General features: G+C 40.8%; 1 protein-coding gene across 5 annotated transcripts in view; it reads right to left on the reverse strand.

Moving 5' to 3' along the window:
* The window catches only part of armc3 (armadillo repeat containing 3), a 303,392-nt gene that overhangs the window by 253,225 nt on the left and 23,988 nt on the right, over positions 1-26,179 (reverse strand). For 3 of the 5 annotated variants that reach the window (XM_041184977.1, XM_041184973.1, XM_041184975.1), the window contains exons 2-4: positions 22,671-22,719; positions 17,199-17,316; positions 4,029-4,154 (exon numbers count right to left, since the gene is read on the reverse strand). In XM_041184977.1, coding sequence (XP_041040911.1) covers positions 4,029-4,154; positions 17,199-17,316; positions 22,671-22,719 — 293 coding nt within the window. Of the gene's footprint in view, positions 1-4,028; positions 4,155-17,198; positions 17,317-18,773; positions 18,818-22,670; positions 22,720-23,590; positions 23,612-26,179 lie in introns of those variants that run through there. The other 2 variants (XM_041184974.1, XM_041184976.1) reach the window with 2 other exon arrangements.

Consider the following 26,179-nt stretch of genomic DNA (forward strand, 5'->3'; position numbering starts at 1 on the left):
AGAGGCTGCAGGGTGAGGGCTGTAACCAGAGAGGGGGGTAGCCTAGGATGTGTGTGGGAGCACATGTTGATCTGTGCAAGTGGCATCAAGATGGTGTGGGCTGAGGAGACAGTCTCCAGAGGAGATGAGGCCAGATGGAGATGTGAGGGTGTGTGTGTGTGTGTGTGAGAAAGAGTGGTGATGTCCCTTGAGCTGGCAGTGAGTGAGATGCCAGTGAATGTGTGATGGGCTTGTAAGTGTGTGAGTTTAGAGTGATGAGATACTTGCCTTACCCTGGCAGCACAAATGAGATCACTCAGCCTCTTTTTGCACTGAGTGGCCAACCTCTTCTATGCAGCATTGACATTGACCACCACTGCCACTGTCTCCCAAGCTGGAGTGGTGATATTGCTGGACCTCCTGCAGTCGGAGCAGGGCTGGAGGACATCATGGAAGGCCTCTGAAAAGCATTCCAGAGACGAGTTACTGGATTCTTCCTGGCTTTCAGGGCCATGTCTTCATTGGAGCAGTCCTGGGCTGCAAGCATTGAAAGCTGTGTGCACAGCTGCAGTTTAGATATGGCACCTGGAGTGAGGAAATGGCGAAGTAACGGCGTGACTGGCGATTCAGAGGACACCCACCAATGAGACGGCCTTTTTCCCTGTGGCTGCATAATTAATAAGGTAGGATTGGGACAATATGATGTGAAAAGATGCCATTGTGGCCGGCTGGTAAAATGTCCTTTTTCCTGCCTACTACCGCACTTAGTGCAAATCTGGGACAATTCTGCCCATTGTCAACTGTGATGAGAGCTTCAAAAGTACATAGACATGTTGGTGAATTGGGCAGACAAGTGGCAGATGAAGTTCAAGGCAGAGAAGTGTGAGGTGATTCATTTTGGCAGGAAGAATTTGGAGAGACAGTATAGAAATAAAGGGAGAAACTCTAAAGGCGTTGCAGGAACAGAGTGACCTCGGTGTATATGTACCCAAGTCATTGAAGATGGCAGGGCATGTTGAAAGAACAGTCAATTAAGCATGCAGTATCTTAGGCTTAATTAATAGGGGCATTGAGTACAAGAGTAAGGAGGTCATGTTGAGTTTGTATAAGACACCAGTTAGGCTTCATCTAGAGTACTGCATCCAGTTCTGGGTGCAAATGTGAAGGCATTGGAGAGAGTATAGAAGAGATTCACAAGAATGATCCTAGGGATAAGGAACTGTAGCTATGAGGATAGATTGGAGAGGTTGCGGCTATTTTCCTTGGAGAAAAGAAGGCTGAGAGGAGACTTGACTTCATAGAGGAATTTAAGATTCTGAGGGGTATGAACAGGGTAAAAAGCGAGAAACCGTTCCCACTCAAGAGAGCTTCAAGGGCATAGATTCAAAATAATTGGCAAAAGGAGTAAAAGTGAGATGGGTAAAATTATTTTCACCCAGAGGATGGGTGGAGTCTGGAATGAACTACCTGAGAGGGTGGTGGAGGTAGGTTCAATTGAGGTATTTAAAACAGAATTAGATTGCCATCTGAAAAGAGAGAAGGTACAGGGTTACAGGGATAAGGCAGGGGAGTGGGACTAGGTAGAATGTGCTTTCAGAGACCCAGTGCAGATTCGATGGGTCAAATGGCCTCCTTCTACACTGTAAAGGTTCTGTGAATTGTCTGAAGACTGGCATCTGTGCTGCTGGGGATCATCCACTCGGCACTTCTAGCTGAAGATTGTGCTCAGCTGTTTTCTTACCTACCACTGGAAAAGGTTTGTTTGGAATATTTGTGGCAAGAATTTTAGTTTCTACAATTAGGAAGAATTCAGACTCATATTAGGATGGGTGGCGCCTTGGCTGCCTTAGATTGGACCTTGGGTGATGAGCAAGATGGTCATGCATAACAGCAACATCCAGCTGTTAAGAGACCTGCAGGTGGCGAGCAGAGAGGCACACAGGCAGTAGTGTGCACCATCTACAAGATACCCTGCAGCAACCCTCCAAGGCTCCTTCAACAGCATATTCTAAACCTACAATCGCAACCATCTAGAGTAACAAGGGCAACAGATGCGTGGGAACACCATCACCTGCAAGTTCTACTCCAAGTCACACACCATCCTGACTTGGAACTATATCGCCATTCCTTCACTACCACTGGGTCAAAAACTTGGAACTGTGGATGTAACCTGGGCAATAACTGCTGGCTTTGCCAGCGACACACATACATCCCGAAGCAAACAAAAAACAGTCATGATTGGCAAAAACATAATGGATTTGATTCTATCCTTTCCTCTTCTTCTTAGGCAACCCCTCGGGATTGTGGATGATTTGCTTCCATTCCAGTTTGATGGCTGATAAGTCCAATGCATGATTTGCAGACTCTGCCACATGCAGGACTGGTGGTGTTTGATGGGTCTAATGGATGCGTTGTTTGGAGGTTTGTGCACTATCTCCAATGCTTCAGCTTCATTTCTGTGTTCCCAAAATCTCCCGGTGTGTTCTGCACCTTCCTGAATGAACTTTCTCCATTTTGGTTGGTGATCAGCCGTGACTATCATGAGTCAGGGGGATGTTGGATTTCTTCAGGGATGCCTTAAGGACATCCCTAAAACACTTCCGCTGTCCTCCTGAGAGTCTCTTGCTGTGACCGAGTTCCGAGTAGAGCAATTGCTTCAGCAGTCTGGTGTCAGGCATACAAGCAATATGTCCTTTGGAGCTGGTTTTGAGTGATTAGTGCCTCAATGCTGGGTATGTTGGCTTGGAAGTGGGTGCTGTTATTAGGCCGCCTTTCTTGCCATCAGATTTGAAGGATCTTGCGAAGGTACTTGTCTAGTGCTTGGAGGTGCCTACTGTAGGTTATCCAAGTCTCCTAAACATATTGGACTGTGGGGAATCACTGCTGCCCAGTAAAGCATGACATCATATTTGAGATCCTGGTCCACAAATACACTTTTCCTCAGTTGGCTGGGCTAGCACTTTGGAGGCAATGATGAATTTCATAGTCAATGTCTACCGTAATCAAGAGCAGGTTCCCAAAATATGGAAAATGGTCCGCATTTTCCAGGATCTCACTGTTGATCTTAATCAATGCGAAGGCTTATGGAGTATCCTCCTTAAATTTGACTAGCCTCAGAAATTTGTCACCATCCTCCACCTATTCTACGATGACATGCATGCCATGATCATTACCAATGGAACCACCACAGACCCTATCTCAGTGAAGACTGGGATCAAACAAGGCTGTGTTATCACACCAATCCTGATTTCCATCTTCCTCGTTACAATACTGCACCTCAGCTTCAGCAAAAAATAGACATGAGGATAATTACAGAACTGGCAGGCAACTGTGCAGTTACACTGCCTTCAATCCAAAACCAAAATCACTCCAACTTCATAGAGCTTCAGCATGCAGATGATGCTTGTGTGTCTGCTCACTCAGAAACTGAGCTCGAGGTCATTGTCAGCTCCTTCTCTAAAGCATATGAGAAAATGGGCCTTTCACGAAACACCTGTTCTATCCCACCTCAGGTATTGTACTATAATTATTTCCTCCACCCCAAGTCATGACATTTCAGGGCAAATGTTTCCTCTCAATAAAACTCAACTCTCATTAAGTTGAAGTACCTTTGTGATTTAAGTCATGCTCCTGACAAAAAAGTTGTTGTCTGATAAACAATCTCTTTCACAGCTTGCTTCCTCTATCTCACTACATTTCCTGTGTCTCCTAACAGTACTACTATGTTCAATGCTCCTCTCAGTTTTCCTTGTTTCTTCCAAACTCCAAGTATGCCTTACCAACAATATGATAGAATCATCAGTCTCCGATAATCAGTCTTTCTCTGCACTGAAAACTGTAGAACTGCTTATCTCTATCAGTCTTTCATTCCTCCTACAATATTTGGGAATTTAAAGCCAAGCTTGGAACCATCTCATTATTTTTTCCTTATTTACTTTGTGCTCTCTTTTATTCTTTTCAGTTTCCACCATGTCCTGCACTACAGTGTTTGGTTCTTTACCTTGCTTTCTCTTTTTAAAAAAGAATTAAATCCAGTTACAGATACTCACTGTTAGTTGCCATCACTCCAAATGCCATGGTAGCATACATATGGATTTGTTTGTCAGCGTGGGACATTAATTTAGCCAATCTTGGAATGGCTCCAAGAGCCAGGAGATTCATTTTGTTTTCATCCCCTATGACAAAAAAACACACCATCATTATCTATTGCACCAACCTTAAAAATGATCAACAATTTAACTCTAGTTATATGTAATAAATACATTATAGTATAATGTAAAAATACATTATAATTGAAACAGCCCATGAAGTGAGTTGGTAAGATTCAAGCATTTTCTGTCTTTTAGAAGTTTCCCAGCCTAAACTTGAATACATGAAATTATTGGAGTGGGGAGGCATCAAGTGAAGGGAGATTTAGAAATCTAAAGAGAAGCATTGAGATAATAGAACAATGTGGTAATTTTGGTAAAGACAAGCAGAGTGGGACAGTAAGGGATAGAGTTTAACAGTAATAGTGCACAGGTGTATAGGGTCTATGCAAAGAATAATGGTAAAAATTAAATTAAAGTTGCTTTATCTGAATGCATGAAGCATTTGTAACAAGCTAGACGGACTAGTGCCGTAAATAGAGGTAAATGGGTTTGATATAATTGCCATTACAGAGACATGGTTGCAAGGCGAATAAGATTGGCAAATAAGTATCTCAGGGTGTGAAACATTTCTGTGAAACAAAGTCAGGATGGAAAAGGAGTGGTAATAGTCCTGATAATAAAGGATAATTAAGGACAGTAGTAAAAAAGGATTTTGGCTCAGAAAAATCAGCAAGTAGAATAAGTATGGGTAGATTCAGAATAAAAAGGTTCAGAAAACACCGGTGGGTAGTTTATAGGACCCTTCACAGTAGCTCTGCTGTTCAAAAGAGCATTAAGCAAGAAATAATTGGAGCATGTCATCAAGGCAATGTAATAATTATGGAGGACTTTAATCTTCATATAGGTGGGACAAGTCAAATTGGCAAAGGTTGTCTGGAAGATGAGCTTGTAGAATGTTTTCATCAAAGATTCTAAGGGTAATGAATTGAGGTACCAACTAGGAATAGAGCTATTTTAGATCTAGTACTGTGTAATTAGTTTATCCCTAATCTCATGGGAAAAGGTATCATAATACAACTGAATTCCATATTAATTTCGAGAGTGACATACTCCAATCCAAAACAAGAATCTTAAACTTAAACAAAGCCAACTACATAGGCATGAGGGGAGAGCTGGCTAGGTTTGATGGGGTAAATGTACTAACACAACAACCACAGTATAAGTCGATGTGTCTTTATATAGGTACAAGTAAATCCACATTTAATGTTCACCACCTTCCCAAAAGTAATATACAATTATCAAATTCTCTTTTCTCTTCAGTATATCCATTATACAGAATCTCACTTAAAATATTTGACAAATAGAACCCCATATCCACTGTCTCTAAAACAGCCAGTAGTTCAGCAGCCAAAGTACTTTTAACAATCCTTAATACATTTTTGGCTACCCAAGCTCATAGATAACATTTCCCACTTCCATCTTTAAGGTTTTAATGATTTTATTAATTTTGAGAGTTTTACAGACTTTGGGTTTTGCTTTAATAACTTTTTATACATAGGCTGCATGTTACATAAGAACAGGGAGCAGGAGCAAGCCATTTGGCCCCTCTGCTATTTAATAAAATTATGGCTGATCTGATGGTAACCTTAAATCTGCATCCGGCCTACCCCCGATAACCTATCACTCCCTTGCTTATCAAGGATCTATTCACCTCTGCCTTAAAAATATTCAAAGACTGCTTCCACCGCCATTTTAGGAAGAGAATTGCAAAGACACAAGACGCTCAGAGAAAAAATTTGCCTCATCTTTGCTTTAAATTGGTGACCCCTTATTTTTAAACAGTGACCCCTAATTCTAGAATCTCCCACAAGAGGAATCATCCTCTCCACATCCACCCTGTCAAGACCCCTCAGGGTCTTATATGTTTCAATCAAATCGCCTCTTACTCTTCTAAACCTCAATGGATACAAGCCTGGCCTGTCCAACCTTTCCTCATAAGACAACCAGCCCATTCCAGGTATTAGTCTAGTAAAGCTTCCAACACATTTACATCCTTCCTTAAATAAGGTGCCCAATACTGTTCACAGTACTCCAAATGTGGTCTCATTAGTGCTCTGTATAACTGAAGCATAACCTCCCTACTTTTGTATTTAATTCCCCTCACAATAAATGATAACATTCTAATAGCTTTCCTAATTGCTTGCTAGCATGCATGCTAGCTTTTTGTGATTCATGCACCCAGACCCTCTGCATCTCAGAGCTCTGCAATCTCTCACCATTTAGACAGTATGCTTTTCTTTTACTCTTCCTGCCAAAATGGACAATTTCACACTTTCCCACTTTGTACTCCATTTGCCAGATCTTTGCACACTCACTTAACCTATCTATATCTTTTTGTAGCCTCTTTATGTGCTCTTCACAACTTACTTTCCTATCTATCTTTGTGTCATCAGCAAATTGGCAAACATCCCATCCATACCTTCATCCAAGTAATTTATATAAATTGTAAACAGTTAAGGTCCCAGCACGGATCCCTGTGGCACACCACTCAGTACATCTTGCCAACCTGAAAATGACCCATTTATGCCTACTCTCTGCTTCCTGTTATCCAGCCAATCTTCTATCCATGCCAATATGTTATCCCCTATATCATGAGCTTTTATTTTCTGCAATAACCTTTGATGTGGCACTTTATCAAATGCCTTCTGGAAATCTAAGTACAGTGCATCCATCGGTTCCCCCTTATCTGCAGCATATGTTACTTCCTCAAAGAATCCAATAAGTTGGTTAAATTTGATTTCTCCTTCACAAAACTATGTTGACTGTGCCTGATTACCTTGAACTTATCCAAGTGCCCTGCTATAGCTTCTTTAATAATAGCTTCTAATATTTTCCCTATGGCAGACGTTAAGCTAACTGGTCTGTAGTTTCCCACTTTCTGTCTCCTTCCCCTTTTGGATAATGTGGTTATATTTGCTATCTTCCAATCTAATGGCACCTTTCCTGAATCTAGGGAGTTTCAGAAAATTAAAACCAATGCATCAACTATCTCACTAGCCACTTATTTTAAGACCCTAGGAAGAAGCTCATCAGGACCCGGGCACCCGAGCCCGCAGCTCCAACAATTTACTCAGTATCACTTCTCTGGTGATTGTAATTTTTGTGCCCTCGCTGCCCTCTATTTTCTGATTTGCAGCTGCCCCTGGGATGCTACATGTATCCTCTATGGTGAAGACTGATGCAAAATACCTGTTCAATTCATCTGCCATTTCCTTGTTTTCCATTATCAATTCTCCAGACTCACTTTCTATAGGACCAACACTCGCTTTGTTAACTCGTTTCTTTTTAAAATATTTATAGAAACTCTTACTATCTGTTTTTATATTTCTGGCTAGCTTTCTCTCGTATTCTAATTTCTCCCTCCTTATTAATCTTTTAATCATCCTTTGCTGTTCCTTATATTCTGTCCAATCTTCTGGCCTTGCACCTATCTTTGCACAATTATATACTTTTTCTTTAAGTTTGATACTATCTTTAGCCTTTCTAGTTAACCACGGAGGACATGTCTGTCTCTTGGACTTTTTCTTACTTGTTGGAATGTATCTATTGTGTATTCTGAAATATCGCCTTAAATGTTTACCGCTGCATCTCCACTTACCTATCCATTAAGCTAATTTGCCAATTCACTTTAGCCAGCTCAACTTTCATGCCCTCATAATTGGCCTTACTTAAGTTTAAAAGCATTGTCTCGGACCCACTCCTTTCTCCCTCAAACTGAATGTAAAATTCAATCATATTATAATCGCTGCTACCTAGGGGCACCTTCACTATTAAGTCATTAATTAATTCCAGCTCCTTGCACAATATCACATCTAGTATAGCCTGCTCTCTGGTTGGCTCCAGAACATGCTGCTCTAAGAAATTATCCCAGAAATATTTTATGAATTCTTCACCTGGGCTACCTTTGCCCATTTGACTTTTCCAGTCCACATGTAGGTTAAAAGCTCCCATGATTATCACCATGTCTTTCTGACAAGCTCCCATTATTTCTTCCTTTGTGCTCAGTCATATCATGTGGTTATTCTTAGAGGGCCTGTACACGACTCCAACAGGTGACTTCTTGCCTTTACCATTTCTCATCTCCACCCAAATCATTTCCACATCCTGGTTTCCTGAACTTAGGTCAGGCCTCTCTATTGTGCTACTATCATCATTAACTAGCAGAGCCATCCTTCCATCATTTCCTCACTTCCTGTCCTTCCCAGATGTCCTATACCTTTTAATATTCAGGTTCCAACCCATGTCCTCCTGCAGCCATGTCTGTAATGGCTATCAAATCATATTTATTTATTTCTTTCTACGTGCGCTCTTTGTTCATCTGTTTTGTTTCGAATGCTTCGTGCCTTTAGTTTGATCTTTTTATAACCTCTAGTATGTTCTGTTGATTTACTGTTAGATTTGTACTCTCTATCCCTTCCTGTCATGGTCTGCTTTTCATTTCCAATAATAATACCTTTCTCTTTTGCCTTGTCTCTACTCTTTGACTTACTAAATCTTCCCAAATTTGAACACTTGCCCTACTATTTAGTATAAAACCCTCTCTACTTCCCTAGTTATGCGGCTCGCAAGAACACCGGTCCCAGCACGGTTCAGGTGTAGACTGTCCCAACAGTACAGATACTACTTTCCCTAGTATTGGTGCCAGTGCCCCATGAACCGGAACCCACTTCTCCCACACCAGGCTTTGAGCCACCCATTCATCTCACTAATCTGATTTGTCCTTTGTCAATTTGCATATGGCTCAGATAATAATGAAGAGATTATGACCTTTGAGGTTCTGCTTCCTAATTTGGTGCCAAGTTCCTCATACTGACTTTGTTTGTCCTACCTCTGTTGTTGGTACCAACATGGACCACGACAAGTGGGTTATCCTCCTCCCAATGTAAGTTCCTCTCCAGCCCCAGACAGATGTCCTGAACCCTGGCACTAGGCAGGCAACACAGCTAACTAGACTCATGCTCTTTGCTGCACAGAATGGTATCAATCCCTCCATGCTGTCCCCTACTACCACTACATTCCTTGTAACTCCCCCCGCTTGAATGGCTTCTTGTACCATGGTGCCATGGCCAGTTAGCTCATCCACCCTGCAGCCACCACTCTCATCCAAAGAAGCTGAAAAAACATCAAACCGGTTGGACAATTGAAAGGGCTGAGGGCCCTGCAATCCTGCCCTCTGAATCTCCTTACGTGCCTCACTTGCAGTCACACCCTCCTGTGCTTGACCATTGACCAAATTAGAAAACTATCCTAAATGGTGTGACTGCCTCCTGGAATAAAGTGTCCAGGTAACTTGCCCCATCCCTGATATGCCGCAGTGTCGGCAGTGTCAAGAAGATATAATAATTCTCATGTTATTGGAATTTATTGTAAAATAGTGGTATCTGTGTCTGTGTGTGTGCGTGAGGGACAGACTTAACTGGATTAAAGGCAGCTGCTGTGAAGGCTTTGATGTGGTACAAGTTGAGCTAGCTTTGAAGTGGTAAGTAGGTAAACTTAGGTGTCAAGGGAATGTTTGCATTTTTAAATAAATCAAACCAGATTGTTTTCAAAGGAGGGCTGAAATGTGTCACCTAGCCAGGTGAAGATCAGAAACAGTGTGTTTATTTTTCCTGAAGATTACTGTTAAAACCTAGTACTATGAGAGATTTTTATTATCAGAAAGGTATAGTCCAAAGACATAGTAAAACAATGGGAATTTGCATTCAAAGTGGAAAATAAGTACAAGGGAGTGAAGGCTGTTTGTCAGGGTAGGCATTTTAGGATCTAACAAGTGTGAAAAGCCTTTATCTTCTATGCCTCAAGCTGCTGTCTACAAAGAACTGAAGTTAAGGAAACTCACTTTGAATTCAGCTGGTTCAGGGCATTGTGTGTCACCTTTGCTGGGTCTTTTACAACCTATGTGCCTTACTGCTGCCTTAATGGAAGTGTAACTGGGAGTCAGATTAATTAGGGGATTTAGAAGATATTATAATAGTAATTAGTAGACATTTGTATGCTTAAAATCATTTCTCTTATTGATAAATGTTTAGTTTTGTAAAAACCTATAAACTTGGTGGTCTTATTACTACTGAATTCAAAGCCTGCAACTCAAAACATCCAAATTGAAAAAATAGTTGTGGCAGTTGTCTCAAATTTTGCTCTGGGATTTGAATAACTCAACATTTACCATCGGCTGTGTCATAACATAGTTGAGGGCTCTTTGAGGGATATATTTGAAATTCTTTGATTGGTTTGGAGTTGGTGAATCTTAAGGTTATGGGTACAAGAAGCACTTTGAACTCAGGAGTTGGTGTGAGGGTTTTTATTAGTGACGAGACTGCAATCTGGCTTTGACAGTTGCTCAGACTTGTCTGGGAGTTGAAGGTATAATTTTGGTTGGTTTACAAAAGGTAACTAAAGTTAAGTTAATAGAATTAGCCGATAAATTATAATTGAGGTTACCTGCAGAGGCTAAGAAAACAGATATAATTGAAGGTACAGCACAGCCTTTAAAGTTGGAAGTGATACCTGACACTAGTGAGTCACAGCTGGAGGTAGTGAGACTTCAGTTAGAAATGAAGAGGCTTGAATTTGAACAAGCAATACAACTGAGAAAACTTGAATTGGAGGCAAAGGAAAAGGAAAAAGAATTAGAAATGAAAAAGCTGGAGCTAGAGGCAGCAGAAAAAGACAGGGCATTTCAAAGGGAAAGAGAGAAGGATAAAGAAACTGAGGCAAGGGAAAGAGTGAAGGAAAGAGAAGGGGCATACCAGCTTAAAACACTGGAAGTTAAACAAGAGATCTCAGATTCTGAGGAAAGTTCGGATGAGGAAAAAAACCTTTAACCTAAAACCCAGTGGGGAGATATTTAAATTTGTACAAGCTCTTCCAAAGTTTGAGGAAACAGATGTGAAAGCAGTCTTTATTTCATTTGAGAAGATAGCTAAACAGATGAAATGGCCACAGGAAGACTGGATAAAAACAAAACAACTGCGGATGCTGGAAATCCAAAACATAAACAGAATTACCTGGAAAAACTCAGCAGGTCTCGCAGCATCGGCGGAGAAGAAAAGAGTTGACATTTCGAGTCCTCATGACCCTTCGACAGAACTTGAGTTCACGTCCAAGAAAGAGTTGAAATATAAAGAAGACTGGACATTGTTGTTAAAATTCAGGTCGGTGGAGGCAAAGCACATGAGGTTTATGCTTCACTATCAGAAGAAATGTTGGTGAGCTATGAATTGGTAAAAAAGGCTATTTAGAGTGCATATGAGTTGGTTCCTGAGGGATAAAGGCAGAAAATTAGGAATATGGGAAAACAGCCTGGGCAAACTTATAATGAGTTTGAAAGAGTAAAACAAAATAATTTTGACTGGCGGATATGGGCATTAAAGTTAGAAGCAACATATGCAGCTCTTAGAGAAGTAATCCTTTTGGAAGAATTTAAAGATTCAATCCCTTCAGTAGTGAGAACTCACATGGAGGAACAGAGGGTTCCAACAGTAAGACAAGCAGCAGAGATAGCTGATGATTATGGGTTAGCTCCTAGAGCTAAGCCTTTCTTCATCACCCTTTTAAATCAGGAAAGGATAGAAAGCGGGAAGATGAAAGGAAGATCGTCAGGGAAGAGGAGTAGGTGTAACTTCGCAGAAAGTTTTTTCTCAGGTTAAAAAGGAAAGTGCTGATGGTGGAAGTGACATTCTAAAATTGAGGTGTTTTCATTGTAATAAAATTGAACATGCAAAATCTGTGTGTTGGAAATTGCAGGGAAAATCTGTTGGAATTAAAGGATAGCCGAAAAGTCTTGGAAGTAAAAGTACTGTGGGTTCTGAGGTTCCAGCGCAGGAAAAGAAACAGTGGTTTGTATACAGGTAAAACAGGGAGAATCAGTGATGGGAAAAGAAGTGGGAATGTGTTCACAATTTACCCAAGAGCATTCGGAGGAGCAGATTGCAGAAATGTTTAGAGATTTTGTATGTGAAGGGAAAGTCTTTCCATGTGTACAGGGTGGAGTAGGTAAAGATGTTAAAATTTTAAGAGACATAGGGGCTAGTCAATCCTTAATGTTGTGGGATAGGGACATTTGTTGTTCAGAGGGAATATTGCAAAAACAGGTGATAATAAGTGGGGTTCATGGAGATGCTAAACCTATTCCATTGTAAAAGGTAAATTTAAAGAGTAAGTGGAAAACAGGGGAGGTGATTGTTGGAGTAGTGGAAAAATTGCCCATTACAGGGGTTCAATTTATTCTGGGTAATGATATAGCTGGGTCACAAATCTGGGTGACGCCTATGGTAGTTGAGCAGCCTGTAAAATGTTATCAACAGAAGTGTTGCAGAGAGGGCATCCTGGATTGTTTCCAGATTGTGTGATAGCAAGATCACAGGCTCATAGGTTAAAAAAAGGAGGACAGGGAGTTAAAAGGCAGGGAGAAGGTGTGGAAATCCAATTAGCTGACGCTGTGTTTGATAACATTGTTCAGGAAGAAAGACTGGAAGACAATTCAGCTTAAGTGTTTAATCAAAGAGGTTAGTGGGGTTACAGAAAAAGGATTTGCAAATACAACATTTATATTTATATACTTAGGAACAGAGACAAAATGCATTCTAGAATGTTATTATCTAATGAGAGGTAGTGATTTAATGAGAAAATGGAAGCCTTATTATGTTTTAGCAAATGAAAGCTGCGGGGAGGTGCATCAGATTATACTACCATTTGGATGTAGAAATTAGATTCTGAGGATAGCTCATGAAATTCCAATGGGGGGACATTTAGGAATTAGAAAGACACAGGCAAAGGTACAAAAAAATTTTTTATTGGCCTGGACTGCATAGGGATGTAGTCAAGTCCTGTAGAACATGCCTCACATGTCAGGTGATAGGGAAACGAGAAGCAGTGATTAAGCCAGCAGCTTTAATTTCTATTCAAGCATTTGAAGAACCTTTTGCCAGGGTCATGATTGATTGTGTAGGACCCCTCCCTAAGACTAAAAGTGGGAATCAGTGCTTACTGACAATACTAGATGTGTCTACCAGGGTCCCTGCAGCAAAACCTTTCAGAAATATTACAACAAAGAAAATTGGGGAAGAATTAACTAAATTCTGTACGACATATGGTTCACCTAAAGAAATACAATCAGATCAGGGTTCAAAGTTCATGTCACAGCCGTTTAAGGAAGTAATGAGAAATTTGGGAATAAAACAGTTGAAGTCAATAGCTTACCATCCTGAATCACAAGAGGCTTTGGAAAGATGGCATCAAACTTTAAAAACTAATTTGAGAGTGTACAGTCAAAAGTATCCACAGGATTGGGATAGGGGAGTTCCATTCTTGTTATTTGCTATTAGGGATGCTCCTAATGCATTGACTGATTTTAGTCCTTTTGAACTAGTTTATACTCATGAGGTAAGGGGACCGCTGGAATTGATTCATGAGAAATTGGTGGGTCAAAATGACCGTGACCAACACATTGATCATAAGACTAAAATGCCTTGTGACCAGTACAATTCATTCAGATTCATCATTACCTTCATTCTCTTCCTCAGAACGCTCTTCATCATGTTAATATAAAATAGAAGCAAAATACTGTGGATGCTGGAAATCTGAAACTAAAACAAAAATAGCTGGAAAAACTCAGCAGGTCTGATAGCATCTGCGGAGAGGAATACAGTTAACGTTGCGAGTCCATATGACTCTTCATCAGAACTAAGAAATATAGAAATGAGGTGAAATATAAGCTGGTTGAGGGGGGTGGGACAGGTGGAGCTGGATAGAGGACCAACGATAGGTAGAGGCAAAGAACGGGTTGCCAAAGATGTCATAGACAAAAGGACAAAGGGGTGTTGACAGTGGTGATATTAGCTAAGCAATGTGCTAATGATGACAGTAAGGGTAGAAAGCAGGAGCGAGCAAGTGACAGATAGACCTAGTGGGGGTGGGGTGGGGGGAAGGGATCAGAATAGGCTAAAAGGTAGAGATAAAACATTGCATGGAAATACATTTAAAAATAGTGGAAATTGGTGGGAAAAGGAAAATGTATTTTAAAAAAAAGATACATTATTGGAAAATGGGGGATCGGAAAGGAGGTGGGGATGGAGGAGCGAGTTCATGATCTGAAGTTGTTGAACGCAATATTAAGTCTGGCAGGCTGTAAAGTGCCTAGTTGGAAGATGAGGTGCATGTTTGTCCTTGGCCTGCTGCAATGTTCCAGTGAAGCTCCACACAAATTGGAGGAACAGCACCTCATCTTCCGACATGGCACTTTACAGCCTGCCTGACTTAATATTGAGTTCAACAACTTCAGATCATGAACTCTCTCCTCCATCCTAACCTCTTTCCAATCACCCTTTTTCCAATAATTTATCTTTTTTTTTAAACATATTTTTCTTTTCCCACCTATTTCCATTATTTTTAAATGTATTTCCATGCATTGTTTTATCTCTACACCTTTTAGCCTATTTCGATCCCTTCCCCCCACCCCATCCCTACTAGGGCTATCTGTACCTTGCTCATCCTGCTTTCTATCCTTAATGTCACCATTAGCACATTTCTTAGCTAATATCACCACCGTCAACACCTCTTTGTCCTTTTGTCTATGACATCTTTTGGCAATCTCCACCTATCACTAGTCCTCTATCCAGCTCTACCTGTCACACCGCGCACACACCAACCCACCCCCCACCCCCCCCCCACCCCCCCCCCACCCACCCCACTCCCCCAACCAGCTTATATTTCACCTCTTTTCTATTTTCCTTAGTTCTGGTGAAGAGACTTGTAATGAATATTGGTGGACAGTCTATCACCAGAAATTGAGACAGAGAGGTCAAGGAAGGGAAGGGAAGAGTCAGTGATGGACCATGAGAAAATGATGGAGGGGTGGAAATCAGAAGCAAAATTAATTTTTCCAGGTCCAGACAAGAGCATGAAGCATCATCGATGTACCGGGGAAAGAGTTGCGGGAGGGGGCTTGAGTTGGACTGGAACAAGAAATGTTCCAGATACCCCATAAAGAGACAGGCATAACTGGGGCCCATGCGGGTACCCATAGCCACACCTTTTATTTGGAGGAAGTGAGACAAGTTTAAGGAGAAATTGTTCAGTGAGGCCAGAACAATCCCCATCCACCACTACTCTCCTCCGTCTGGCTAAACTTGTTCTCTCACTGAACAATTTCTCCTTAAACTCGTCTCAATTCCTCCAAATAAAAGGTGTGGCTATGGGTACCCACATGAGCCCCAGTTATGCCTCTCTCTTTATGGGGTATCTGGAGCATTCCTTATTCCAGTCCTATTCAGGCCCCCTCCCACAACTCTTTCTCCGGTATGTCGATGACTGCTTCGGTGCCGCTTCATGCTCTCGTCTGGACCTGGAAATATTTATTAATTTTGCTTGCAATTTCCACCCCTCCATCATTTTCACATGGTCCATCACTGACACTTCCCTTCCCTTCCTTGACCTCTCTGTCTCAATTTCTGGTGATAGCCTGTCCACCAATATTCATTGCAAGCCTACCGACTCCCACAGCTGCCTCGATGACAGCTCCTCACATCCCGCTTCCGGTAAGGACTCCATCCCATTCTCTCAGTTCCTTCGCCTCCGTTGCATCTGTTCTGATGATGCCACTTTCCAAAACAGTTCCTCTGACATGTCTTCCTTCTTCCTTAACCGAAATTTTCCACCCACGGTGGTTGACAGGGCCCTCAACCGTGTCCGGCCCATCTCCCTCGCATCCGCCCTCACACCTTCCTCTCCCTCCTAGAACCATGATAGAGTCCCCCTTGTCCTCACTTATCACCCCACCATTCAAAGGATCATCCTCCGCCATTTCCGTCAACTCCAGCATGATGCCCCCCCTTAGTGTGCCATTTTGAGGATTCTGGCTCTCTGCTTTTGGTAGTCCATCACATAATGGTGCTTCAAGTCATACCTGAATCAATAACTGTTCCTTGGGCATTCCTGGGATTCATTCACCTATTATTGTCGTTTCAATTTTGTGTTCTACTGTAAAAGCCAGACCTGATAATGGTGTTTTCATTCTCATTCTGTCTCTTTTAATCATTCAATTGTATTGCCTGCGTTCAGTATCTGGTCCAGTTCGAAATCTGGCAATTATTGAGTCCTCTATTCTTTGTGTCACTACAAAATGTCCTATTTGTTCCATAATGGCTGTAGGAAATAATTGTTTCCCCAGGACTTTTTTCAAGACTGCAGATATCTGATCCAACAGGGTTTCCTGCTTCAAGAACCAAACACAAGTTTGGTTCTTGGAGCTTAACCATATGAAACAACTCAGCACAATCCAGCAATTTAAACACCATTACTGATGAGGGAATCTCCAAATTGAATTTCATGAAACTTTTACACATTAATTAAATGTCCATGATATATTTTTCCATGGAATGACCATCTCGAGTCATTGAATCATAGAAAAGTAATAGAACAAAAGAAGGTCATTCAGCCTATCCTGTCCATATCGGTTCTCTGTAAGCTATACCCACTTTCCTGCCTTTCCCTCAGAGCAAATCTTTCTCTTTAGAGAATTATCCAATTCCTTTCCCTCCACACTCTCAGGCAGTGCACTTCAGGTTCTAATCACTCACTGTATAAAAAAAGATTTTGCTCATGCCACTTCTGGTTCTTTGGCATATCACCTGGTTATTATGGAAAACTTGTATTTTACTCAGCCCTGAAAATAAAATGCCGGCCTCAAATTTTCATCCATTTTGAAGGCCAGAATGTCTTTCACTCTCATGGACACCTTCTAGCTGTAGCATAACTCCATGAGGAATCTGATTTTAAATTACATTTTAACTTACAAAAATGTAAAATATGCAACGGATTTAAAAAAGAAAGACATTTGAAAACCACCACGCAGGAAATATATACAGGAAATATATACAAGTATTTTCCTTAAAAAATGACATCAAAATTTAAACATATATTTTGTATAAGGTTAATTCTATAAAAACCATGCAAAAAGGAAATGCAATGATTAAGTAAGTATCCAAAATTGTACCATGCGCTGTTACATGATGAACATCTTTCAGTGCTAACATACAATGAGACAAACGTCAATGAAAATAAACTAACCTTTCTCGGCAAATCTGTATATGGCTTCACAGGCTTTAAGCAAAACTTCATCCTCTGGTGAATCCAGCATAAGAACTACTGTTTGTACATTTTTGCTCTCGATAACAAGTGAATTAAACTGTTGAAGAGAGTAGAGTTCATTTTTGTGTATTTTTTATTATTCTATCACTTCAAGAAGTGATTAAACTTCTTTGGTGCAATATTATCCATCACCCATTAAATCACATTTAAAACATCTACCTTGTATCGGATGGAAACGCCGAATTAGATGACTCATTGCTCTAAATACTTAAAATCATGGTAAAGTGCAAATTTCATTAAGATGTGTGATAGAAGATCAGAACATATAACTAGTTAGTTTAATTATTATTCTCCGATTTTGAAAGGCATTCACAAGCAAACAGGATTAGCTCAAATGAATCAATGCTACTTGGCTAACTCTTTAGCAATTTCATTTTAATTTCTAAAATGCCTAGAAAAAAAATAAAAGTAATTTCTGTACCTCTGCTATTTTACATCAAAACTAAAACAATTCAGGATTGAAATGGTTTATTGTTTTCTGTGTCAAAAAATAAAATTTTGCTCTTGTTGAACCCTGACATTTACAATAAATTAAGCAGTCTGCCATAAAGAAATATAAACTTAAATTTCATAAAACCTAACAATTTATCCAACTTGAAAATCTTTACGCCATGGCTTGATAGATTGAAAGAAAAGCGCAAACGTGAAAGGAAGCAAATATTTTTAAAATATGCTTGTATCTCCGAGTAAATGCTGGCACTAGGCTCAAAAATTATATCATGCAGATCATTCAAAATACAGAACCAGATCCTATATGTTATGAAATTATATACAATGGGAACAAATATCAGCATTGGGATTCTGTGCCTGGATTGAAAATATGCTTCAATTAAATACTCTTATCTGGAGTCATCTATAGGCTATTCCTCAGAGAATACAAATTATTGTCCATGATAAACAGATACTTCCTTCTTCATTGGAATACCTACATGTGGGCATGCATGCTTAGGCCCATTCTAGTACTAATCGGTTTTTGACATCTTCGAAAATGATGCTGTTCTCTTTACTGATGATCCTCTCCAGAATGTTTTTCCCTCCAATATTTTCCCTTTTCTCCTGAATGAGCTTATTCTTCCGAGAATATAGTTTCACAAAATCAGAAGTTTTCTAGCATTTCATCCTATTAGTGAGAGCTTGGGCAGTGAATGAAATTATTCAGTTTATTCAAGTTATTTGTTTTTGGCCATGCATATAATTATATCCTCGCATATAATTAAATGCATGATATCTTTGAACAGAGCACTGGATGAATGTCAGAAGACAGAACAATGATATCTCCCCCATAACCATCCTCCTCAACCCCCCAACTTACAGGCCCTAACCCAGAAATGCAAAGTCAGTTTTAACACCATAACTGCTGCCCCAGCTGAGGTTGGCTAATTTGGCAGGTAATGGAATTAAGGACGTTGCATTGCACCCTCATTGCACCTAATTATCTGAATGTAGCCAAAGCATCTCTAAGTAACAGCCTCTCTTCCAACCCTGCACACTCACCTCGAGTTTCCAACAATCTAATCTTGGCACCTCTGTTTCCTCATCTACATGGAAAGAGACAGGGTCAGCTTCCACAATTACAAATGACATTCAGCTACCTCTACCTCTCCACCACTTCCTTTAACTCCATACACCAATAGTCAGAACCCACAAGCCCTGTGCTGTAACCAATTATTTGGCTATCAGTGCTGGGTGAGTCACAACTTCCTCCAACTCAACTTTAAAAAGGTCAAAGCTATCATATTCAGTCTCCATCAGAATCACCATGTCTTTGCTACAGTTTCCATTCCCCTCTGCAGCTGCTCTTCAAGACTGAACCTAACTATCTGGAACCTAGGACTCTTGTTTGACTTCAAGTTGAGTTTGTAAAACTTATATCATATCTATCACAAAGACTGCGTACTGCATACCTTTGCAAAATTGCTAGTCTCCTCCCCCCACGCCACCCCCAAGCTCAATACTTCTATTGTTAAAACTCTCAAACATTCCTGCATCATCTCCACATTTGATCACCCTCAAAGCTCACTTGCTGGTCTCCCATCTTCAACCCTCCACAAACTTCAATTTGTCAGAAACTCCAGCACACATATCTTGTTCTACACCAAGTGCTGTTGTCCATCATTCATGTCCTCACTGAACTACAATAACTCTTCTCAACACCAGAAACCAAAAATCCTCATGCATGTATTTAAAGCCTTACATGGCCTTGCCCTACCTTATCTTTTGTCCCAAATTTGCATTTTGCTGACTCCAGTTTCTTATCCTTACCCATGTACTGTATCCTGTAGATCATATATATTGCAGTCATAATGCAACGTTGGAGGAAATGGAATTTGAGTCCAGTGGGCTTCTCACTCAAACCTACTGCCCTGTCTGGAAGGTGTCAAATTTCTTTAGTGCTGTTGGAGCTTGACCCAAATATATTTCATTGAATATTTCATAATTCTCCTTACTTCAGCCTTGTAGCTAATGCAGGGGTTTTGAAGGATCAGGAGGTGATCCATTCATCACAGAGCATCAAGCCTCTTGCTACAATGGTGTTGATATAGCTAGTCCAGTTAAGCTTCCATTGAAAGCTGATCAGCACTCCCCGCCGCTATCAGGTTGTTTACGGTGGGGGATGCGGTAATGGAGATGCATCTAAAGGTCATGGAGAGAAGATGACCTTGTCTTGCTCATAATGATAATTACATGGCACTCATATCGAACAAATGTTGCCTGTCAGTTTTCATTCTATTCTGGGTGCTATCAGGGTTGGAGTTGTAGGCTACACTGGCTGATTATTTTAATAACAGTTTTTAATGGAGCTGAATACTGGAATCATCAACAAATGGGCCCACCCTTTATCTTATCATACAGGGAGGATCATTGATAAAGCAGCTGAACATTGCTGGGGCAAGGACTCTTCCCTCAGGAACCTCCTGGGGTTGTGATGACTGTCCTTTGGCAGCCATACCTTTACATTTAGTATGACTCCAGCTATCAGTGTTTTCCCTTTGACGTCCTCCCCACTCAGCACATTGACTTCAGTTTTATCAGGGCTCCTATTCTCACCATCCCTCTGTCATTCCGCACTTGTGTTCATGTCTGGATCAAATATGTGATGAGATCTGGAGTCAAATATTTAACCTTTCCTTAGATTGGTGTCTGCATTCTGCACAGCTAGTTGGAAAGTGACTTGACACAGTCTTTTTGTTAAAGACACCAGATACATGAAAGCTGCTACTATTGTAACATCTCTTCTGAGGCAATCCCTCGGGATCAAGGATGACTTGCTTCCATTCCGGTTCAATGGGTTCTGAGATGGCTGTCAAATCCAATGGCAATCTGCAGATCCTGCCACATGCAGGAAAGGTGGTGCTTGGAGGATCAGGTAGATGAGTTGTTCAGAGGTCTGTGCGCTGTCTCTGACACCTCGAGCTTGCCACTGTGTATTCCCAACAAAATCTCTCCAAGTGCTTTGTGCTTTTCCGAATGAACCTTCTCCATTTTGGTCAATCAAAAGCCAGGGACTCCTATGAGTGGTGGGGATGTTTGACCTCTTCAGGGTTGCTTTGAGGCCATCCATAAAGTGTTTCAGCTGTCCTCCTGGCTGCTTCATGAATCTGGTGTCAGGCATACAGACATACCCTGCCCAGTCGAGCTGGTTTTGCGTGATCAGTGCTTTGATGCTGGTCATGTTGGCTTGGGAGACGACACTATTGTTGGACTGCCTTTCTTGCCACCAAGTTTGGCAGATCTTGAGAAAGCAATGCTGGTGGTGCTTCTTCAGTGCTTTGAGGTGCCTGCCGTCCAAGACTTTGAAGCATATAGGAGCACAGGGATTACTATTGGCTGGTAAACCATGACCTTAGCCTCAGGTTTGAGGTCCTGGTCCTCAAATGCTCTTTTTCTCAGCTGTCAAAGGCTGAGCTGGCACATTGGAGGCAGCATGAATTGTCATCTTTGTCTGCCTTTGGGAGAAGAGCTCCCAACTTGGAAAATTGTTCACATTTTCTAGGATCTTGTCGCTGATCTTAATCGAAGTGGGAAGGTGTTGTGCTGTGGAAGCTGGTTGGAAGAAGATCTTAATTTTCCAGATGTTTCGTGAAAGGTCCATTTGCTCATATGCTTCAGAGACGGAATCAACAATGACCTGGAGCTCAGTTTCCAAGTGAGCAGACACACAAACATCATCTGCATGCTGAAGCTCAATTACTGAATTTGGAGTGATTTTGGTTTTAAATTGAAGGCAGTGTAGGTGTACAGTTTCCCATCAGTTCTGTAAATAATCCCCATGCCTGTGGGTAATTTGCTGAAAGTGAGGTGCAGTATTGCAGCAAGGAAGATGGAGAAGAGGATTGGTGTGATGACACAGCCTTGTTGGATCCAGTCTTCAGAGTTGAGTCTGTGATGGTTCTGTTGGCGAGGATCATGGTTTGCATGTTACTGTGGATTAGGCAGAGGATGGCAACAAATTTCTGAGCGTAGTCAAATTTGAGGAGGTTACTCCACAAGCCTTCACGGCTGACAGTCAAGGGTTTTGTGAGGTTGAAATGGCCATGTACAGTGCATGATGCTATTCCTTGCATTTTCATATCATTTAGTACTATGCTGGTGGGCTGTTTTACAATCTAGACTATGAAACTAGCTTCTACAGAAAGTGCACCTGCTCAGCTGAAAGGCTAATGGAGGAAAATTAACAAAATAATTTGTCAGGATACCACCTGCATGAATCTAGGGATCTTAAAAAAAGCAGCCCAGATTTAGAAACAATGGAGCTCACCAAATGAATGAGTTCAGCAGGGTTATCTAGTGGGCAATGTTCCCCCTTGTGGCTACACAGCAACCAAAAAGTGCTTGCATAGGCGGCGTCCAAAACGGCCTCTTTAAACTGCCAGGTCTGCACAACCAAGAAATAAGCCAAACAATTAAAAAGTATGTTGCTATTGGGTATAATTTGTATAAAGCTCCACTAGGCTTTTTAAAAAATAAGTTAGCATGGATGGAAGTAATGGCAGATAAAACTTATTTTGCAATAAAACAAAGTTGAGAAATAACAGAAAAACTCTTTCCAACTAGAGACATGAGTCGTGACATTCTGTAGGTCTCCACTGAGTCCCCTGCTGTTTACACCATTCATAAGCATACAAAGGAACTTCCCCAATGGTTCAGTAAATTTGTCTAGTTCTCTAAATATTAACTGCAACCATTTGTTTTCTGATAGGACAAATAATCACCTGCAATTTGGCTTTTGTAGAAAACAAAAATTCAAATAAAATGTGGATCTATGCTCAGCACACTCTCATCTCAGATATCAATTAATCAAACATTTTAAACAAATTGCCATAATACAAAGTATTTCACTGAGTGCCTAATGGTTATGTGCAGGCTTTTATATTTAAAACTGTAACTTACTGCATCTTTTGGAGATGGCTCAACTTCCTTCTTCTGTTTCTTACCCATCCTATGTAAAAAAAATACAGATATGCTTTAAATAATTATTGTATGAAGAAATATACAGAGATGCAGCATTCCTTATATTTTAAATGTCATTGAAGTTTCCATAAAGTAAAAGGGAAAACCTCATTTAAGGGCTAATGACATGAAGTTCTACAGAAATTCTGATGTTCATAAGTGATAAGGCGAAGTGCACACTTTCAAAGTTTGCTGCTGATTCCAAGTCTTGACAAAATTGTCGTGGAGAAAACTGTATTCATATTTTTTTTTCAATGCATGAGATAATCCTGTAACAAATGAATATTTGCTGTGAGCAGGCAGTGGTCAGTATTGTAAATAGAAATGCAAGGGCCAGAATGTTCCCGTTGAAGGCGAGAATCAGGAGTCGGGGTTAATCATGATATTGCATCCTGCCTCTGCCCTGGCAGTGCCAACAGGTGGGAATTTTCCTGGAGTGCGGGAAGATATTGAGATGGGTCTGACTCCAGTGGCAGCCCAGAGATGGAGGTGAAAGTGGGGGCAGGCCAATGTCGAAGCAGCCAGATTAAAAGGCCCGCCTCTATTTCCAGGTACAGTTCTTTAATGGCATCAGTAACTTATCCATATAAACTTAAACCTATGGATCAGTGTAAAGCCCTCCTTACCCTCTCCCCCTCCCCCCACTGCCTTTCTCACTCCCCTCACCTACTGATCCAGAATCCACTTTATAAACAGAACTCACAAGACTTATTTGGAAGTTGTTGAAAAGCTCATAAATTTATTAAGATAAACAAACATCATTTGAACAGGAACATTTAAAAGAAAAATACAGATATACTTTAAAGAATTATTATAGCGTGTTCAGAATCTCATAAATCTGTCAAAGACATCAAACTTACATTCCTCAGAGGGAAGCTGTAAAAACAAATTCTGCACTTCAGAATCCATTAGTGTTTTTGAAGGCAGCCAAAAGCTGATACATTTTTGAACCCTACAAATAGCAAAACGGATGGCTGAGCTGATCTGCAAAGAATGAATGAAAGCAATGGAGAATGTGTAAACAATTATCTCTGGATCTCAAACTGGGCTAGACTTTCATAATTGTACAATGCAGAAAAGCACTTTATCCAGTGGATAATCTATTTTAATGCATTTGAAGAATTCTCCACTTTTACAATGCTGTTCTTTCACTTGACAGCTTACCAGTTGCCAGAACTACCAACCTGGCAACCACATTATTTGATCATCACCTTTTCCAATCACAGTACTATCATCATTCGCTTTAGTAGACACAGAGGCAACTCAGGCTACAGCATTTCATGATGAACTGTAAAGGGACAAGATGGGGGAAGATGGTGGCATAGGAGTAATATCGCTGCATTAGAAATCCAGAAGCCCATTCTAATGTTCTGAGGACATGGATTCAATTCCCATCACAGCAGCTATAAATTAAGTTCAATTTAAGTGAGTTAAATTCAATTAAGAAATCTGGAATGTAAAGCTAGTCTCAGTAATGGTGACCATGACAACTATCACCAATTGTTGTAAAAATCCATCTGATTCACTGATGCTCATTAGGCAAGGAGATTTGCCATCCTTACTTGATCAGGCCTAGATATCACTTCAAACCCACAGCAATGCGGGTTGATTCTTAGCTGCTCACAGTTTAGGGGCACTCAGGGATGGGCGACAAATGCTCACCTTGCCAGTGATACTCACATCCCATGAAAGAATAAAGAAAATTTACGCACCTTTTACATTCTTCCCACCTACAATCCATGTTTCATGCCTTCACTCTGCAGATGTGATTTAGAAGGTCTTCCAAATCACAGCTGCCCCCATGAAAATTCCCGAAGTTGTAAATTGCCCACTTCTCCAATGACATAATCAGCTTCTAAATAGAAACTTGTCGGGTTCATGACCCAAATCCTTTCCTGGGCCGGTAAAAACTGTTGAAGATGTAAACAGAGTTGGGACAGTGGTTTTCACCTCTCGGCAGCCATGTTTTTTCCTATTCCCCCTGCAACCCCACCCCCCCAACCTCTCTCTTTCTCTCTCTCTCTCTCAGGGGACTACATAGTACCAGCCAGTCATTCTACTAATATCAGGCATCATTTGTGGCACAGCAAAATTAGCCTCTGAGCCAAAGGATATATTCTGGAGCATTGAAATCAAAATCTAGGCTGACACCTCCACACAATTCTGTCGGAGTGCTACACTGTTGGAGATGCCATTATTGAATGACTCATTTAGGTTAATAGGTTAAATACCTCAAATAGGTTACATTTGCCTACCCATGTGATGTAGAAGATCTCATCCACTGGGTTTTGATTGAGTAAATATGGAAAAATTATTTCCAGTGAGAAGAGTCACTGGACACAGATGGCAAAAGAACCAGAGGTGAGATGAAGGAACTTATTTATTTATGCAGCAGGTTTGGAATGCACTGAAAAGATGGGACAAACAAATTCAATAAAGTTTTTCAAAAGGGAATTGGATAAATAGGAGGAAAATTTGCAAGCTATGGGGAAATGTGGTTAATTGGATAGCTCTTTCAAAGAGCCAGCATGGACATAATGGGTCAAATGGCCTCCTTCTATGCTGTATCATTCTATGGTACTATTTCAAAGAAGTGGGGAGGGGAATGGTGTCCCAGCCAATCTCTAACCCTCAATCAACATCACTAAATCAGATTACCTGGTCCTTAACTCATTGTTGTTTGTGGGAGATTGCTATGCACAAATTGGCTCCCTCATTTCCTACATTAAAACAATGACTATACTTCAAAAATATTACAAAAGCGCTTTGAGGCATCCCAAGGTCATGAAAGCCAGTGCAGTATTGCAAGCTTTTCTTTCTTTCTTAATATCTATATAATAGAATACACTCTTATGGATTGTGACCAAAAGCCAAATATATTGTATTGTTACAATCCCCAGAGAGACCAATAACTTTAAAAAAAAGAGGGGGAGAATTTTCTCCCCATTGGGTGGGCTGGGCATGAGTGGAGTCTTTGTGTTAAGCTAGTGGTAACTCTTCACTAGTTTATGTGCCTGTAAAGATATTACTGGGTAAAGGAACATTGGGAAATTGAATAATCTTGTGTTTGTATTGAGACCTTTCCAAACTTTTTGTCCGGTTTAATATAGTTCATTTTCCTTATCTTAATAAATATTTTATTCTTCATGATAAAAATTCATCAGCAGACTCCTGTGAATTTGTTCAGTAAATTTCCCTCCCATGGCTTCTAAAAAAATTAGGATCTATCAAGCCAGATTTCACACTGGGATATGACTTGCCCAGTATTAACATGAGCTGGGATTGTAATAATATTTTGATAGTGGTGAGTACTCAGCCGATCACCACCCACGATCAGCTGCGCGCTGCCATTTTACGTGGGCAGGCTAATTAAGGCCCACCCAGCGTGACGCGCACCTGGAAGCGCTCAGCTTCCTGTGTGGGCGGGGGGAGGAAGGAGAGTCAGGGTC

This window comes from Carcharodon carcharias, chromosome 3 (assembly GCF_017639515.1).
Source record: "Carcharodon carcharias isolate sCarCar2 chromosome 3, sCarCar2.pri, whole genome shotgun sequence".
NCBI lineage: Eukaryota > Metazoa > Chordata > Chondrichthyes > Lamniformes > Lamnidae > Carcharodon > Carcharodon carcharias.